Here is a 20,001-nt window from a genome sequence, read left to right as displayed (position 1 = left end):
CCTCACCTCTTCTCTTCTCCCTTTCGTATCCCTCCTCCTCACCTCTTCTCTTCTCCCTTTCGTATCCCTCCTCCTCACCTCTTCTCTTTTCCCTTTCGTATCTCTCCTCCTCACCCCTTCTCTTCTCCCTTTCGTATCCCTCCTCCTCACCTCTTCTCTTCTCCCTTTCGTGTCCCTCCTCCTCACCTCTTCTCTTCTCCCTTTCGTATCCCTCCTCCTCACCTCTTCTCTTCTCCCTTTCGTATCTCTCCTCCTCACCTCTTCTCTTCTCCCTTTCGTGTCCCTCCTCCTCACCTCTTCTCTTTTCCCTTTCGTATCCCTCCTCCTCACCTCTTCTCTTTTACCTTTCGTATCCCTCCTCCTCACCTCTTCTCTTCTCCCTTTCGTGTCCCTCCTCCTCACCTCTTCTCTTCTCCCTTCCGTATCCCTCCTCCTCACCCCTTCTCTTCTCCCTTTCATATCCCTCCTCCTCACCTCTTCTCTTCTCCCTTTCGTGTCCCTCCTCCTCACCTCTTCTCTTCTCCCTTTCATGTCCCTCCTCCTCACCTCTTCTCTTCTCCCTTTCGTATCCCTCCTCCTCACCTCTTCTCTTTTCCCTTTCGTATCCCTCCTCCTCACCTCTTCTCTTCTCCCTTTCGTGTCCCTCCTCCTCACCTCTTCTCTTCTCCCTTTCGTATCCCTCCTCACCTCTTCTCTTCTCCCTTTCGTATCCTTCCTCCTCACCTCTTCTCTTCTCCCTTTCGTATCCCTCCTCCTCACCCCTTCTCTTCTCCCTTTCGTGTCCCACCTCCTCACCTCTTCTCCCTTTCGTGTCCCTCCTCCTCACCTCTTCTCTTCTCCCTTTCGTATCCCTCCTCCTCACCTCTTCTCTTCTCCCTTTCGTATCCCTCCTCCTCACCTCTTCTCTTTTCCCTTTCGTATCTCTCCTCCTCACCCCTTCTCTTCTCCCTTTCGTATCCCTCCTCCTCACCTCTTCTCTTCTCCCTTTCGTGTCCCTCCTCCTCACCTCTTCTCTTCTCCCTTTCGTATCCCTCCTCCTCACCTCTTCTCTTCTCCCTTTCGTATCCCTCCTCCTCACCTCTTCTCTTCTCCCTTTCGTATCCCTCCTCCTCACCTCTTCTCTTTTCCCTTTCGTATCCCTCCTCCTCACCTCTTCTCTTTTCCCTTTCGTATCCCTCCTCCTCACCTCTTCTCTTCTCCCTTTCGTGTCCCTCCTCCTCACCTCTTCTCTTCTCCCTTCCGTATCCCTCCTCCTCACCCCTTCTCTTCTCCCTTTCATATCCCTCCTCCTCACCTCTTCTCTTCTCCCTTTCGTGTCCCTCCTCCTCACCTCTTCTCTTCTCCCTTTCATGTCCCTCCTCCTCACCTCTTCTCTTCTCCCTTTCGTATCCCTCCTCCTCACCTCTTCTCTTTTCCCTTTCGTATCCCTCCTCCTCACCTCTTCTCTTCTCCCTTTCGTGTCCCTCCTCCTCACCTCTTCTCTTCTCCCTTTCGTATCCCTCCTCACCTCTTCTCTTCTCCCTTTCGTATCCCTCCTCCTCACCTCTTCTCTTCTCCCTTTCGTATCCCTCCTCCTCACCTCTTCTCTTCTCCCTTTCGTATCCCTCCTCCTCACCTCTTCTCTTCTCCCTTTCGTATCCCTCCTACTCACCCCTTCTCTTCTCCCTTTCGTATCCCTCCTCCTCACCTCTTCTCTTCTCCCTTTCGTATCCCTCCTCCTCACCTCTTCTCTTCTCCCTTTCGTATCCCTCCTCCTCACCTCTTCTCTTCTCCCTTTCGTATCCCTCCTCCTCACCTCTTCTCTTCTCCCTTTCGTATCCCTCCTCCTCACCTCTTCTCTTCTCCCTTTCGTATCCCTCCTCCTCACCTCTTCTCTTCTCCCTTTCGTATCCCTCCTCCTCACCTCTTCTCTTCTCCCTTTCGTATCCCTCCTCCTCACCTCTTCTCTTCTCCCTTTCGTATCCCTCCTCCTCACCTCTTCTCTTTTCCCTTTCGTATCCCTCCTCCTCACCCCTTCTCTTCTCCCTTTCGTATCCCTCCTCCTCACCTCTTCTCTTCTCCCTTTCGTATCCCTCCTCCTCACCTCTTCTCTTCTCCCTTTCGTATCCCTCCTCCTCACCTCTTCTCTTCTCCCTTTCGTATCCCTCCTCCTCACCTCTTCTCTTCTCCCTTTCGTATCCCTCCTCCTCACCTCTTCTCTTCTCCCTTTCGTATCCCTCCTCCTCACCTCTTCTCTTCTCCCTTTTGTATCCCTCCTCCTCACCTCTTCTCTTCTCCCTTTCGTATCCCTCCTCCTCACCTCTTCTCTTCTCCCTTTCGTATCCCTCTCTCCGTTGTGTTGTTGAGGGGCATTAATTCAGTTAATGACTGGGTGTTGTTAGTCCAGCATACTTACCTAGATAATTAACATTTCCTGGTGGATTGTAGAAAAAGGAGAAGCCTGTCATCCGTGGTTCTATTGCTTCATTCTAAAAGGACAAATCTTCAACAGATTGATGTTCATTTATTTTAAAAATTTATTTTAGTGGGTCACAGTTTTTACTGTCAAACATTTCGCAATTATCAGTCGGTGAATTTGAATGTGAACAATTTCTCTCCAGTCATGTTGAGTGAGTGTGACTGACAGGCATGTAGGATCTGTTCCACATGGCAAGCTGCGACCTGCAGAGAGAGGCTGAGAAGCAGCAGGTATGTAAGGTGGGAGAATCAGGGCAGATGGGAGAAATGCGTGGCTTGTTTGGACAGAGAGAGGAATGCCTCAGCCAGCCAGTGTACCTTTCTGTGTTGTACCTCTCTGATTGAGGCCTGAGGGGCTGAAAGGGTGATGTTAATGCTCAGAGATTGATATTAAGTCTAGTAAATGAATATGTGGGATGTGTTTGTTACATGTCTTAAACAATTGACATGATTTAGTGAACATGATTTAGTGAACATGATTTAGTGAACATGATTTAGCAGTTGGTTGCCTGTTTTTGTCTTAGCATAATATCAACAGAATATCACAATGCACTTTTCCCATTTGTCCCGGTCCTGTCATGTCTGTCAAGGCAGGATATAATCATTTTTTCACTCTAGGCCTCAGATATAACAGATATATGCATATCATCCAGACAGTTTATTACTCAATGAGGAAGTGAGCGGTTATTAAGTCTGAAACCACTTGTTGAATGAATGAAGTCAACTTGGAAAAACTGTTGAATAAGAGAAAGGCATCTACAACTATTTCACCTCAATGTATTGTTGGAAATAAGACCTATAGTGATCCTGATATCATTTCATGTCAATTTAATACCTTTGTTGTGAATGTGGTACATTTGTCAAAGAAAATAGAGAAAGTTGATGGAAATCCCTTGGATTATATTAAGGGACATTTCCCTTCTCTGCTTCAGTTGGATCCTCCTGATGTGAAGGAGGTAATTTAAAGATATTAGCAGCAGGTCCTGGTGAGATTATATTAAGGGACATTTCCCTTCTCTGCTTCAGTTGGATCCTCCTGATGTGAAGGAGGTAATTTAAAGATATTAGCAGCAGGTCCTGATGAGATTGGTGCCTCTTTGTTGAAATCAGTGTCTTCCTGGATTACTGAGACTCTAACGGATCATTCACCAAATGTATGCAAACTGGTATTGTTCCTAAAGATTTGAAAATGAGTTATATCCCTCTGTAAATCTGGGGATCCAAGATCTTTCACAATTTTTCGGCCAATATCTGTGCTATGTTTTTCTAAAATCCTAGAAAAACTGTTGTATAAGAGAATGTGGAAACATTTAAATCAACACTGTATTCTTTATGAGCACCAAAATGGTTTTGGTAAAAACTACTCCACAGATGTGACTCTTTTGCAAGTTGTGGATAAAATCTTTACAGCCCTGAACAACAAGAAATACACTCTAGGCATCTTTTTTTAGATTTATCCAAAGCGTTTGACACGGTTGATCATGAAATATTACTCAGTAAATTACATTATTATATTATTCATGATTATGCATATCATTGGTTAAATGTTAATAATAGAGAACAATGTGTTTTTGCAAACAGTTGTACGTCTACCAGGGACAAGATATAAATGCATTTAAAAAAGAGACAGAAACTCAAATGATGGGAATGAAATAGAACAAGTCACATCCACTAGATTCCTGGGAGTTGTAATTGATGAACAGTTATCCTGGAAAGATCATATTCAATTTGTCTGTAGCAAAGTGATGAAATCTGTTGATATCATCAGACAGATTAATGGTTTGGTTCATCACGCTTGCTTCCTAACTCTATACTATAGCTTCATTTACCCATATGTCATTGTGTCTGTGTGGGGTGGGGGCTAACCTGAAGGATTAGTAGCAGAAGAGGAGAGAGGTGACCCCCTGGTCAAATGACAAACAGTAAACTGTAGTACAGCCCAGGTCTGGTCTGGATAGTGGTAGCAGCAGATGGGAGGTGTAACATGACACCGCCAGGCTAGGCTGGGATTTGAATAGCAGTTGGTTCAGGATTGTTCCCTGGCTCTGCCTGGAGGCTTGGAGGCCTGGGGCTATGTGTGTCATGGGACCTGGGATTTGAATGGATCTATTTAACGGGGAACTAACGGACGAGGACCAGGATGCAACCTGGCTGACTGCCTGGCTGACTGACTGGCTGTGCACCTGTGAAAACCTGGAGTGGAGCGGCCCAAGTGGGAGTGGAGTGGGGAGTGGAGTGACATGGTCAGCCTTTGACTTATTATTCCCTTTATCTCCTAGTGGGGAAAAGGGCTTCTTAAGTGATGCGTCTCTGAATCAGAATAATTGGCTATGAAAAGCCAACTGACATTTACTCCTGAGGTGCTGACCTGTTGTACCCTCAACAACCACTGTGATTATTATTATTTGACCCTGCTGGTCATTTATGAACATTTGAACATCTTGGCCATGTTCTGTTATAATCTCCACCCGGCACAGCCAGAAGAGGACTGGCCACCCCTTATAGCCTGGTTCCTCTCTAGGTTTCTTCCTAGGTTTTGGCCTTTCTAGGGAGTTGTTCTAGCCACCGTGCTTCTACACCTGCATTGCTTGCTGTTTGGGGTTTTAGCCTGGGTTTCTGTACAGCACTTTGAGATATCAGCTGATGTAGGAAGGGCTATATAAAATACATTTGATTGATTGATTGATCTCCATCTCACTGAGCCAGCCGGGAGGCCTGGTTTAAAGACCTGAGTCAAACATGTACAGCTGTCACATACGTTTAAATACTTGAGATGCACTTGATGAAATTCGCTTGGAACAGTGGAACCAATTGAATAGTCCCAAAAGTGCAATAAATAAAGTACTCCTCAAATACTCGAATAAATATTAAAAAGTATTTGTCATATGGTTAGTAGCGGTTAGGAGGCTTGGTTTGCGGGGGGTAGAGGGTTATTGGGAGGTGGAAGGGTAAAGGGATTTTGGGGGTAGATAAAGGGATAGAGAGGTTAGGTAATATAGAGGGTGTTTTGGGGGTAGATAGAGGGATAGAGAGGTTAGGTAATGTAGAGGGGTAGAGGGGGTTTTGGGGGTAGATAGAGGTTAGGTAATGTAGAGAGGTTAAATGCAATGTTCCCTCTATTTTCTTTCGTCACTGAGCAGATTTCAGGTCTGCTGAGCGCAAACTTGAACTTTGTAAAAATTCTGTGAAACTTCCAGCACGCGTTTACTGTGAACACTGAGGCTGTACCCACTTTAAGTTACAGTTTTACTGTGAACACTGAGGCTGTACCCACTTTAAGTTACAGTTTTACTGTGAACACTGAGGCTGTACCCGCTTTAAGTTACAGTTTTACTGTGAACACTGAGGCTGTACCCACTTTAAGTTACAGTTTTACTGTAAACACTGAGGCTGTACCCGCTTTAAGTTACAGTTTTACTGTGAACACTGAGGCTGTACCTGCTTTAAGTTACAGTTTTACTGTGAACACTGAGGCTGTACCTGCTTTAAGTTACAGTTTTACTGTGAACACTGAGGCTGTACCTGCTTTAAGTTACAGTTTTACTGTGAACACTGAGGCTGTACCCACTTTAAGTTACAGTTTTACTGTGAACACTGAGGCTGTACCCGCTTTAAGTTACAGTTTTACTGTGAACACTGAGGGTGTACCCGCTTTAAGTTACAGTTTTACTGTGATCACTGAGGCTGTACCCACTATAAGTTACAGTTTTACTGTGAACACTGAGGCTGTACCAGCTTTAAGTTACAGTTTTACTGTGAACACTGAGGCTGTACCTGCTTTAAGTTACAGTTTTACTGTGAACACTGAGGCTGTACCCACTTTAAGTTACAGTTTTACTGTGAACACTGAGGCTGTACCTGCTTTAAGTTACAGTTTTACTGTGAACACTGAGGCTGTACCCGCTTTAAGTTACAGTTTTACTGTGAACACTGAGGCTGTACCCGCTTTAAGTTACAGTTTTACTGTGAACACTGAGGCTGTACCCGCTTTAAGTTACAGTTTTACTGTGAACACTGAGGCTGTACCCACTATAAGTTACAGTTTTACTGTGAACACTGAGGCTGTACCCGCTTTAAGTTACAGTTTTACTGTGAACACTGAGGCTGTACCTGCTTTAAGTTACAGTTTTACTGTGAACACTGAGGCTGTACCTGCTTTAAGTTACAGTTTTACTGTGAACACTGAGGCTGTACCTGCTTTAAGTTACAGTTTTACTGTGAACACTGAGGCTGTACCCGCTTTAAGTTACAGTTTTACTGTGAACACTGAGGCTGTACCCACTTTAAGTTACAGTTTTACTGTGAACACTGAGGCTGTACCCACTTTAAGTTACAGTTTTACTGTGAACACTGAGGCTGTACCCGCTTTAAGTTACAGTTTTACTGTGAACACAGAGGCTGTACCCGCTTTAAGTTACAGTTTTACTGTGAACACTGAGGCTGTACCCGCTTTAAGTTACAGTTTTACTGTGAACACAGAGGCTGTACCCGCTTTAAGTTACAGTTTTACTGTGAACACTGAGGCTGTACCCGCTTTAAGTTACAGTTTTACTGTGAACACTGAGGGTGTACCCGCTTTAAGTTACAGTTTTACTGTGAACACTGAGGCTGTACCCACTATAAGTTACAGTTTTACTGTGAACACTGAGGCTGTACCCGCTTTAAGTTACAGTTTTACTGTGAACACTGAGGCTGTACCCACTATAAGTTACAGTTTTACTGTGAACACAGAGGCTGTACCCACTTTAAGTTACAGTTTTACTGTGAACACAGAGGCTGTACCCGCTTTAAGTTACAGTTTTACTGTGAACACTGAGGCTGTACCCGCTTTAAGTTACAGTTTTACTGTGAACACTGAGGGTGTACCCGCTTTAAGTTACAGTTTTACTGTGAACACTGAGGCTGTACCCACTATAAGTTACAGTTTTACTGTGAACACTGAGGCTGTACCCGCTTTAAGTTACAGTTTTACTGTGAACACTGAGGCTGTACCCACTATAAGTTACAGTTTTACTGTGAACACAGAGGCTGTACCCACTTTAAGTTACAGTTTTACTGTGAACACTGAGGCTGTACCCACTATAAGTTACAGTTTTACTGTGAACACAGAGGCTGTACCCACTTTAAGTTACAGTTTTACTGTGAACACTGAGGCTGTACCCGCTTTAAGTTACAGTTTTACTGTGAACACTGAGGGTGTACCCGCTTTAAGTTACAGTTTTACTGTGAACACTGAGGCTGTACCCACTATAAGTTACAGTTTTACTGTGAACACTGAGGCTGTACCCGCTTTAAGTTACAGTTTTACTGTGAACACAGAGGCTGTACCCACTTTAAGTTACAGTTTTACTGTGAACACAGAGGCTGTACCCGCTTTAAGTTACAGTTTTACTGTGAACACTGAGGCTGTACCCACTTTAAGTTACAGTTTTACTGTGAACACTGAGGGTGTACCCGCTTTAAGTTACAGTTTTACTGTGAACACAGAGGCTGTACCCGCTTTAAGTTACAGTTTTACTGTGAACACTGAGGCTGTACCTGCTTTAAGTTACAGTTTTACTGTGAACACTGAGGCTGTACCCACTTTAAGTTACAGTTTTACTGTGAACACTGAGGGTGTACCCGCTTTAAGTTACAGTTTTACTGTGAACACTGAGGGTGTACCCGCTTTAAGTTACAGTTTTACTGTGAACACTGAGGCTGTACCCACTTTAAGTTACAGTTTTACTGTGAACACTGAGGGTGTACCCGCTTTAAGTTACAGTTTTACTGTGAACACAGAGGCTGTACCCGCTTTAAGTTACAGTTTTACTGTGAACACTGAGGCTGTACCTGCTTTAAGTTACAGTTTTACTGTGAACACTGAGGCTGTACCCACTTTAAGTTACAGTTTTACTGTGAACACTGAGGGTGTACCCGCTTTAAGTTACAGTTTTACTGTGAACACTGAGGGTGTACCCGCTTTAAGTTACAGTTTTACTGTGAACACTGAGGCTGTACCCACTTTAAGTTACAGTTTTACTGTGAACACTGAGGGTGTACCCGCTTTAAGTTACAGTTTTACTGTGAACACTGAGGGTGTACCCACTTTAAGTTACAGTTTTACTGTGAACACAGAGGCTGTACCCGCTTTAAGTTACAGTTTTACTGTGAACACTGAGGCTGTACCCGCTTTAAGTTACAGTTTTAACAGTGGGAAGTAGGCTACTGTGGCTATTTAATCATAATGTAGGCCTACCAGAGTGGTCTACCATCAGAAACAGTGGAGAAAATGCATCCCATAACATTTTAACATGGTAATAGTTGTTCTATCATTCAGCCTACTGTAGCAGCCAATGTGTGGTGTTCAATGTAGGACTACATTACATGATACTTTTGAAAAAAACATGCAGGGCTTGACATCAACCTTTATCCACTCAGACAAGAAGGTGATGGGAAATGTTGTTGTGTTTGATGCAAGAAACCACTTCACAAAACAAAATGCATCATTATTCCCATACCATTATTACAGAGAATCAGACAAATTATGCAACCCTCTGCCTATTGGCTACTCAGCTTATTCAAGCCTGTCTCAAAATACAACACTGCCCCTTTAAGACCAAAAACAAGCTCTTTACCTGACTTGCTTTTCAAAGATGTCTAGAAATGTACATGTTTTGTGCTCTTGTAGGAAGCAGTCACTCCCCAATTGCTGACTACAAATTATTCATAACTGGGCTAATAACTCACTAACTAGCAAAGGATATGAACAAAATGTGCACACGTGGCTACATGCAGCTCTTGCGTTGATCTCAAAACAAGCCCATCTACTCACGACCGCTCATGCTGTAAACACAGTCCAGTTCAAAGTGAATGGCACAGATCCATATATGGCAATGTTCTATTTGCATACAGGGCTACGGCAGCTCTGATTGGTAATGCCGTACCGGTATGTGTGGGCTGAGTGGTGCATATCAATGCAATAGAATCCTACTCCGATGCGTTCTGCCTACAACAACATCTCTGATATTTATTCTGCTTGGCAGTCCCGGTGGAGCTCCACGGAGGTCTCAGGGCAACTGCGTGGGGGTTAGACGGCGTAGAATGGTTCAGATGTGGCTGGTAGGGGGTATAGGGGTTTGGGGGTAGTGGGCTGGTAGGGGGTATAGGGGTTTGGGGGTAGAGTGGATAGAAAGGATTTTGGGGAAGGTAAAGTGTTGGGGGTTTTGGGGGTACTGAGATTTTGAGGGGTAGAGGAGTTTTGGGGGGATAGAGGAGATTTGGGGTTAGAGAGTTTTGGGGGGTAGATGGGTTTGGGGGTGGAGAGGTTTTGAGGGTAGAGGGTTTGATGGGGTAGTTGAACTGACATGTCCTGGGTTAATAGTGGTAGTTAACTGACATGTCCTGGGTTAATAGTGGTAGTTAACTGACATGTCCTGGGTTAATAGTGGTAGTTAACTGACATGTCCTGGGTTAATAGTGGTAGTTAACTGACATGTCCTGGGTTAATAGTGGTAGTTAACTGACATGTCCTGGGTTAATAGTGGTAGTTGAACTGACATGTCCTGGGTTAATAGTGGTAGTTAACTGACATGTCCTGGGTTAATAGTGGTAGTTAACTGACATGTCCTGGGTTAATAGTGGTAGTTAACTGATATGTCCTGGGTTAATAGTGGTAGTTAACTGACATGTCCTGGGTTAATAGTGGTAGTTAACTGATATGTCCTGGGTTAATAGTGGTAGTTAACTGACATGTCCTGGGTTAATAGTGGTAGTTAACTGACATGTCCTGGGTTAATAGTGGTAGTTAACTGACATGTCCTGGGTTAATAGTGGTAGTTAACTGACATGTCCTGGGTTAATAGTGGTAGTTAACTGACATGTCCTGGGTTAATAGTGGTAGTTAACTGACATGTCCTGGGTTAATAGTGGTAGTTAACTGACATGTCCTGGGTTAATAGTGGTAGTTAACTGACATGTCCTGGGTTAATAGTGGTAGTTAACTGACATGTCCTGGGTTAATAGTGGTAGTTAACTGATATGTCCTGGGTTAATAGTGGTAGTTAACTGACATGTCCTGGGTTAATAGTGGTAGTTAACTGACATGTCCTGGGTTAATAGTGGTAGTTGATCTAACATGTCCTGGGTTAATAGTGGTAGTTGATCTAACATGTCCTGGGTTAATAGTGGTAGTTAACTGACATGTCCTGGGTTAATAGTGGTAGTTGAACTGACATGTCCTGGGTTAATAGTGGTAGTTAACTGACATGTCCTGGGTTAGTAGCGGTAGATGAACTGACATGTCCTGGGTTAATAGTGGTAGTTAACTGACATGTCCTGGGTTAATAGTGGTAGTTAACTGACATGTCCTGGGTTAATAGTGGTAGTTAACTGACATGTCCTGGGTTAATAGTGGTAGTTAACTGACATGTCCTGGGTTAATAGTGGTAGTTAACTGACATGTCCTGGGTTAATAGCGGTAGATGAACTGACATGTCCTGGGTTAATAGTGGTAGTTGAACTGACATGTCCTGGGTTAATAGTGGTAGTTAACTGACATGTCCTGGGTTAGTAGCGGTAGATGAACTGACATGTCCTGGGTTAATAGTGGTAGTTGACTGTCATGTCCTGGGTTAATAGTGGTAGTTAACTGACATGTCCTGGGTTAATAGTGGTAGTTAACTGACATGTCCTGGGTTAATAGTGGTAGTTAACTGACATGTCCTGGGTTAATAGTGGTAGTTAACTGACATGTCCTGGGTTAGTAGCGGTAGATGAACTGACATGTCCTGGGTTAATAGTGGTAGTTAACTGACATGTCCTGGGTTAATAGTGGTAGTTAACTGACATGTCCTGGGTTAGTAGCGGTAGATGAACTGACATGTCCTGGGTTAATAGTGGTAGTTAACTGACATGTCCTGGGTTAATAGTGGTAGTTAACTGACATGTCCTGGGTTAATAGTGGTAGTTAACTGACATGTCCTGGGTTAATAGTGGTAGTTGAACTGACATGTCCTGGGTTAATAGTGGTAGTTAACTGACATGTCCTGGGTTAATAGTGGTAGTTAACTGACATGTCCTGGGTTAATAGTGGTAGTTAACTGACATGTCCTGGGTTAATAGTGGTAGTTGAACTGACATGTCCTGGGTTAATAGTGGTAGTTAACTGACATGTCCTGGGTTAATAGTGGTAGTTAACTGACATGTCCTGGGTTAATAGTGGTAGTTAACTGATATGTCCTGGGTTAATAGTGGTAGTTAACTGACATGTCCTGGGTTAATAGTGGTAGATGAACTGACATGTCCTGGGTTAATAGTGGTAGATGAACTGACGTGTCCTGGGTTAATAGTGGTAGTTAACTGACATGTCCTGGGTTAATAGTGATAGATGAACTGACGTGTCCTGGGTTAATAGTGATAGATGAACTGACGTATCCTGGGTTAATGGATGGAATAAGAATAGTCTCCTGTATTTACCAGTGTTTTTTGAAGGCAGGGAGTTTGTTTACATAGCCAGATAGGAGATATCAAGAACATGCTGTTTGATAGCACAGATTTCCTAATCAGACTGAACAATGACTTCCTGCTTTAACTGATAACAACTTCATCATATTGGCCTGTTCACGTGTTATTATTTTCAGATAGAGTTGGTTTGCTGCGATAGACACTTGTTGTTTTACTCAAAGAAAACCACTTGTCAATTTTGAACTAACAAGACCTACAGTTGAAGTCTGAAGTTTACATACACTTAGGTTGGAGTCATTAAAACTTGTTTTTCAACCACTCCACAAATTTCTTGTTGACAAACTATAGTTTTGGCAAGTCGGTTAGGACATCTACTTTGTGCATGACACAAGTCATTTTTTCCAACAGTTGTTTACAGACAGATTATTTCACTTATAATTCACTGTATCACAATTCCAGTGGGTCAGAAGTTTACATACACTAAGTTGACTGTGCCTTTAAACAGCTTGGAGAAATATAGAAATGATGTCATGGCTTTAGAAGCTTCTGATAATTGACATCATTTGAGTCAATTGGAGGCGTACATGTGGATGTATTTCAAGGCCTACCTTCAAACTCAGTGACTCTTTGCTTGACATCCTGGGAAAATCAAAAGAAATCAGCCAAGACCTCAGAAAACAAATTGTAGACCTCCACAAGTCTGGTTCATCCTTGGGAACAATTTCCAAACGCCCTAAGGAACCACGTTCATCTGTACAAACAATAGTACACAAGTATAAACACCATGGGACCACGCAGCCGTCATACCGCTCAGGAAGGAGACGTGTTCTGTCTCCTAGAGATGAACGTACTTTGGTGCGAAAATCAATCCCAGAACAACAGCAAAGGACTTTGTGAAGATGCCGGAGGAAACGGGTACAAAAGTATTTATATCCACAGTAAAATGAGTCCTATTTCGACATAACCTGAAAGGCCGCTTATCAAGGAAGAAGCCACTGCTCCAAAACCACCATAAAAAAGCCAGACTACGGTTTGCAACTGCACATGGGGACAAAGATTGTACTTTTTGGAGAAATGTAACAAAAATGGAACTGTTTGGCCATAATGACCATCGTTATGTTTGGAGGAAAAAGTGCACTTCATAAAATAGATGGTATCATGAGGGAGGAAAATTATGTGGATATATTGAAGCAACATCGCAAGACATCAGTCAGGAAGTTAAAGCTTGGTCGCAAATGGGTCTTCCAAATGAACAATGACCCCAAGCATACTTCCAAAGTTGTGGCAAAATGGCTTAAGGACAACAAAGTCAAGGTATTGGAGTGGCCATCACAAAGCCCTGACCTCAATCCTATAGAAAATTTGTGGGCGGAACTGAAACAGCGTGTGCGAGCAAGGAGGCCTACAAACCTGACTCAGTTACACCAGCTCTGTCACGAGGAATGGGCCAAAAGTCACCCAACTTATTGTGGGAAGCTTGTGGAAAGCTACCCGGAACGTTTGACACAAGTTAAACAATTTAAAGGCAATGCTACCAAATACTAATTGAGTGTATGTCAACTTCTGACCCACTGGGAATGTGATGAAAGAAATAAAAGCTGAAATAAATCATTCTCTCTACTATTATTCTGACATTTCACATTCTTAAAATAAAGTGGTGATCCTAACTGACCTAAAACAGGGAATTTTTACTAGGATTAAATGTCAGCAATTGTGAAAAACTGAGTTTAAATGTATTTGGCAAAGGTGTATGTAAACTTCCGACTACAACTGTAGATATTTTTTGAAGATACTGATGAATAATCTTTTACCTTCTCCATTTATATATTCATCCTGCAATTCTTCTCATTGACTCTCAAGACTTCAGCTGGGTGGAAGGTTGAGCATGTGTTGTGAGAATTAATCCCTTCTGACCTTCCATTCTGTTCCCTCCTCTCCTTTGCTCCTTCCTTCCTCTCATCCTTCCTTCCCTTCACCCCCTTCTCTCTTTCTCTCTTTCCTTCCCTCCCTCCTGCCTTCCTTCTCTCCTTCCCTCCTTCCTCCATTCCCTCCCTCCTTCCTCCCTTCCCTTCTCTCTCTAAATCCCTGTGTCCTTCCTCTCCTTCCTCCTCTCATCTCTCCTTCTCTACATCCCTCCTTCCCTCCATCCCTCCTTTCCTCTTTCCCTCCTTCTCTCCAGCGGACTATAAGGAGAGCTTCAACACCATCGGTAACATTGAGGAGATTGCCTACAACGCTGTCTCCTTCACCTGGGATGTGAACGAAGAGGCCAAGGTAAAAACACATTGCGTGTGTTATTAGAACATGTCATTGTGTTATTAGAACATGGCATTGTGTTATTAGAACATGGCATTGTGTTATTATAACATGTCATTGTGTTATTATAACATGTCATTGTGTTATTAGAACATGTCATTGTGTGTGTTATTAGAACATGTCATTGTGTTATTAGAACATGTCATTGTGTTATTAGAACATGTCATTGTGTTATTAGAACATGTCATTGTGTTATTAGAACATGTCATTGTGTTATTAGAACATGTCATTGTGTTATTAGAACATGTCATTGTGTTATTAGAACATGTCATTGTGTTATTAGAACATGTCATTGTGTTATTAGAACATGTCATTGTGTTATTAGAACATGTCATTGTGTTATTAGAACATGTCATTGTGTTATTAGAACATGTCATTGTGTTATTAGAACATGTCATTGTGTGTGTTATTAGAACATGTCATTGTGTTATTAGAACATGTCATTGTGTTATTAGAACATGTCATTGTGTTATTAGAACATGTCATTGTGTTATTAGAACATGTCATTGTGTTATTAGAACATGTCATTGTGTTATTAGAACATGTCATTGTGTTATTAGAACATGTCATTGTGTTATTAGAACATGTCATTGTGTGTTATTAGAACATGTCATTGTGTTATTAGAACATGTCATTGTGTTATTAGAACATGTCATTGTGTTATTAGAACATGTCATTGTGTTATTAGAACATGTCATTGTGTGTTATTAGAACATGTCATTGTGTTATTAGAACATGTCATTGTGTTATTAGAACATGTCATTGTGTTATTAGAACATGTCATTGTGTTATTACAACATGTCATTGTGTGTGTTATTAGAACATGTCATTGTGTTATTAGAACATGTCATTGTGTTATTAGAACATGTCATTGTGTTATTAGAACATGTCATTGTGTTATTAGAACATGTCATTGTGTTATTAGAACATGTCATTGTGTTATTAGAACATGTCATTGTGTTATTAGAACATGTCATTGTGTTATTAGAACATGTCATTGTGTTATTAGAACATGTCATTGTGTTATTAGAACATGTCATTGTGTTATTAGAACATGTCATTGTGTGTTATTAGAACATGTCATTGTGTTATTAGAACATGTCATTGTGTTATTAGAACATGTCATTGTGTGTTATTAGAACATGTCATTGTGTTATTAGAACATGTCATTGTGTTATTAGAACATGTCATTGTGTGTTATTAGAACATGTCATTGTGTGTTATTAGAACATGTCATTGTGTTATTAGAACATGTCATTGTGTGTGTTATTAGAACATGTCATTGTGTTATTAGAACATGTCATTGTGTTATTAGAACATGTCATTGTGTTATTAGAACATGTCATTGTGTTATTAGAACATGTCATTGTGTTATTAGAACATGTCATTGTGTGTGTTATTAGAACATGTCATTGTGTTATTAGAACATGTCATTGTGTTATTAGAACATGTCATGGTGTGTTATTAGAACATGTCATGGTGTGTTATTAGAACATGTCATGGTGTGTTATTAGAACATGTCATGGTGTGTTATTAGAACATGTCATTGTGTTATTAGAACATGTCATGGTGTTATTAGAACATGTCATTGTGTTATTAGAACATGTCATTGTGTTATTAGAACATGTCATTGTGTTATTAGAACATGTCATGGTGTTATTAGAACATGTCATTGTGTTATTAGAACATGTCATTGTGTTATTAGAACATGTCATTGTGTGTTATTAGAACATGTCATGGTGTGTTATTAGAACATGTCATTGTGTTATTAGAACATGTCATTGTGTTATTAGAACATGTCATTGTGTGTTATTAGAACATGTCATTGTGTTATTAGAACATGTCATGGTGTGTTATTAGAACATGTCATTGTGTTATTAGAACATGTCATTGTGTTATTAGAACATGTCATTGTGTTATTAGAACATGTCATTGTGTTATTAGAACATGTCATTGTGTTATTAGAACATGTCATTGTGTTATTAGAACATGTCATTGTGTTATTAGAACATGTCATTGTGTTATTAGAACATGTCATTGTGTTATTAGAACATGTCATTGTGTTATTAGAACATGTCATTGTGTTATTAGAACATGTCATTGTGTTATTAGAACATGTCATTGTGTTATTAGAACATGTCATTGTGTGTGTTATTAGAACATGTCATTGTGTTATTAGAACATGTCATTGTGTTATTAGAACATGTCATTGTGTGTGTATTAGAACATGTCATTGTGTTATTAGAACATGTCATTGTGTTATTAGAACATGTCATTGTGTTATTAGAACATGTCATTGTGTTATTAGAACATGTCATTGTGTTATTAGAACATGTCATTGTGTTATTAGAACATGTCATTGTGTTATTAGAACATGTCATTGTGTTATTAGAACATGTCATTGTGTTATTAGAACATGTCATTGTGTTATTAGAACATGTCATTGTGTTATTAGAACATGTCATTGTGTTATTAGAACATGTCATTGTGTTATTAGAACATGTCATTGTGTTATTAGAACATGTCATTGTGTGTTATTAGAACATGTCATTGTGTTATTAGAACATGTCATTGTGTTATTAGAACATGTCATTGTGTTATTAGAACATGTCATTGTGTTATTAGAACATGTCATTGTGTTATTAGAACATGTCATTGTGTTATTAGAACATGTCATTGTGTTATTAGAACATGTCATTGTGTTATTAGAACATGTCATTGTGTTATTAGAACATGTCATTGTGTTATTAGAACATGTCATTGTGTTATTAGAACATGTCATTGTGTGTTATTAGAACATGTCATTGTGTTATTAGAACATGTCATTGTGTTATTAGAACATGTCATTGTGTTATTAGAACATGTCATTGTGTTATTAGAACATGTCATGTGTGTTATTAGAACATGTCATTGTGTTATTAGAACATGTCATTGTGTTATTAGAACATGTCATTGTGTTATTAGAACATGTCATTGTGTTATTAGAACATGTCATTGTGTTATTAGAACATGTCATTGTGTTATTAGAACATGTCATTGTGTTATTAGAACATGTCATTGTGTTATTAGAACATGTCATTGTGTTATTAGAACATGTCATTGTGTTATTAGAACATGTCATTGTGTTATTAGAACATGTCATTGTGTTATTAGAACATGTCATTGTGTTATTAGAACATGTCATTGTGTTATTAGAACATGTCATTGTGTTATTAGAACATGTCATTGTGTTATTAGAACATGTCATTGTGTTATTAGAACATGTCATTGTGTTATTAGAACATGTCATTGTGTTATTAGAACATGTCATTGTGTTATTAGAACATGTCATTGTGTTATTAGAACATGTCATGTGTGTTATTAGAACATGTCATTGTGTTATTAGAACATGTCATTGTGTTATTAGAACATGTCATTGTGTTATTAGAACATGTCATTGTGTTATTAGAACATGTCATTGTGTTATTAGAACATGTCATTGTGTTATTAGAACATGTCATTGTGTTATTAGAACATGTCATTGTGTTATTAGAACATGTCATTGTGTTATTAGAACATGTCATTGTGTTATTAGAACATGTCATTGTGTTATTAGAACATGTCATTGTGTTATTAGAACATGTCATTGTGTTATTAGAACATGTCATTGTGTTATTAGAACATGTCATTGTGTTATTAGAACATGTCATTGTGTTATTAGAACATGTCATTGTGTTATTAGAACATGTCATTGTGTTATTAGAACATGTCATTGTGTTATTAGAACATGTCATTGTGTTATTAGAACATGTCATTGTGTTATTAGAACATGTCATTGTGTTATTAGAACATGTCATTGTGTTATTAGAACATGTCATTGTGTTATTAGAACATGTCATTGTGTTATTAGAACATGTCATTGTGTTATTAGAACATGTCATTGTGTTATTAGAACATGTCATTGTGTTATTAGAACATGTCATTGTGTTATTAGAACATGTCATTGTGTTATTAGAACATGTCATTGTGTTATTAGAACATGTCATTGTGTTATTAGAACATGTCATTGTGTTATTAGAACATGTCATTGTGTTATTAGAACATGTCATTGTGTTATTAGAACATGTCATTGTGTTATTAGAACATGTCATTGTGTTATTAGAACATGTCATTGTGTTATTAGAACATGTCATTGTGTTATTAGAACATGTCATTGTGTTATTAGAACATGTCATTGTGTTATTAGAACATGTCATTGTGTTATTAGAACATGTCATTGTGTTATTAGAACATGTCATTGTGTTATTAGAACATGTCATTGTGTTATTAGAACATGTCATTGTGTTATTAGAACATGTCATTGTGTTATTAGAACATGTCATTGTGTTATTAGAACATGTCATTGTGTTATTAGAACATGTCATTGTGTTATTAGAACATGTCATTGTGTTATTAGAACATGTCATTGTGTTATTAGAACATGTCATTGTGTTATTAGAACATGTCATTGTGTTATTAGAACATGTCATTGTGTTATTAGAACATGTCATTGTGTTATTAGAACATGTCATTGTGTTATTAGAACATGTCATTGTGTTATTAGAACATGTCATTGTGTTATTAGAACATGTCATTGTGTTATTAGAACATGTCATTGTGTTATTAGAACATGTCATTGTGTTATTAGAACATGTCATTGTGTTATTAGAACATGTCATTGTGTTATTAGAACATGTCATTGTGTTATTAGAACATGTCATTGTGTTATTAGAACATGTCATTGTGTTATTAGAACATGTCATTGTGTTATTAGAACATGTCATTGTGTTATTAGAACATGTCATTGTGTTATTAGAACATGTCATTGTGTTATTAGAACATGTCATTGTGTTATTAGAACATGTCATTGTGTTATTAGAACATGTCATTGTGTTATTAGAACATGTCATTGTGTTATTAGAACATGTCATTGTGTTATTAGAACATGTCATTGTGTTATTAGAACATGTCATTGTGTTATTAGAACATGTCATTGTGTTATTAGAACATGTCATTGTGTTATTAGAACATGTCATTGTGTTATTAGAACATGTCATTGTGTTATTAGAACATGTCATTGTGTTATTAGAACATGTCATTGTGTTATTAGAACATGTCATTGTGTTATTAGAACATGTCATTGTGTTATTAGAACATGTCATTGTGTTATTAGAACATGTCATTGTGTTATTAGAACATGTCATTGTGTTATTAGAACATGTCATTGTGTTATTAGAACATGTCATTGTGTTATTAGAACATGTCATTGTGTTATTAGAACATGTCATTGTGTTATTAGAACATGTCATTGTGTTATTAGAACATGTCATTGTGTTATTAGAACATGTCATTGTGTTATTAGAACATGTCATTGTGTTATTAGAACATGTCATTGTGTTATTAGAACATGTCATTGTGTTATTAGAACATGTCATTGTGTTATTAGAACATGTCATTGTGTTATTAGAACATGTCATTGTGTTATTAGAACATGTCATTGTGTTATTAGAACATGTCATTGTGTTATTAGAACATGTCATTGTGTTATTAGAACATGTCATTGTGTTATTAGAACATGTCATTGTGTTATTAGAACATGTCATTGTGTTATTAGAACATGTCATTGTGTTATTAGAACATGTCATTGTGTTATTAGAACATGTCATTGTGTTATTAGAACATGTCATTGTGTTATTAGAACATGTCATTGTGTTATTAGAACATGTCATTGTGTTATTAGAACATGTCATTGTGTTATTAGAACAT

At 39.2% G+C, this 20,001-nt stretch overlaps 1 protein-coding gene across 1 annotated transcript in view; it reads left to right on the top strand.

The window, feature by feature from the left end:
* Window positions 1-20,001, top strand: part of grhl2b (grainyhead-like transcription factor 2b) — a 110,428-nt gene that overhangs the window by 35,191 nt on the left and 55,236 nt on the right. The window contains exon 7 of the mRNA XM_055893182.1: window positions 14,081-14,175. Coding sequence (XP_055749157.1) covers window positions 14,081-14,175 — 95 coding nt within the window. The remainder of the gene's footprint in view (window positions 1-14,080; window positions 14,176-20,001) is intronic.

The sequence above is a fragment of the Salvelinus fontinalis genome, chromosome 32 (assembly GCF_029448725.1).
Source record: "Salvelinus fontinalis isolate EN_2023a chromosome 32, ASM2944872v1, whole genome shotgun sequence".
In the NCBI taxonomy this organism is placed as follows: domain Eukaryota; kingdom Metazoa; phylum Chordata; class Actinopteri; order Salmoniformes; family Salmonidae; genus Salvelinus; species Salvelinus fontinalis.
This window is presented reverse-complemented; position numbering and strand designations above follow the sequence as displayed.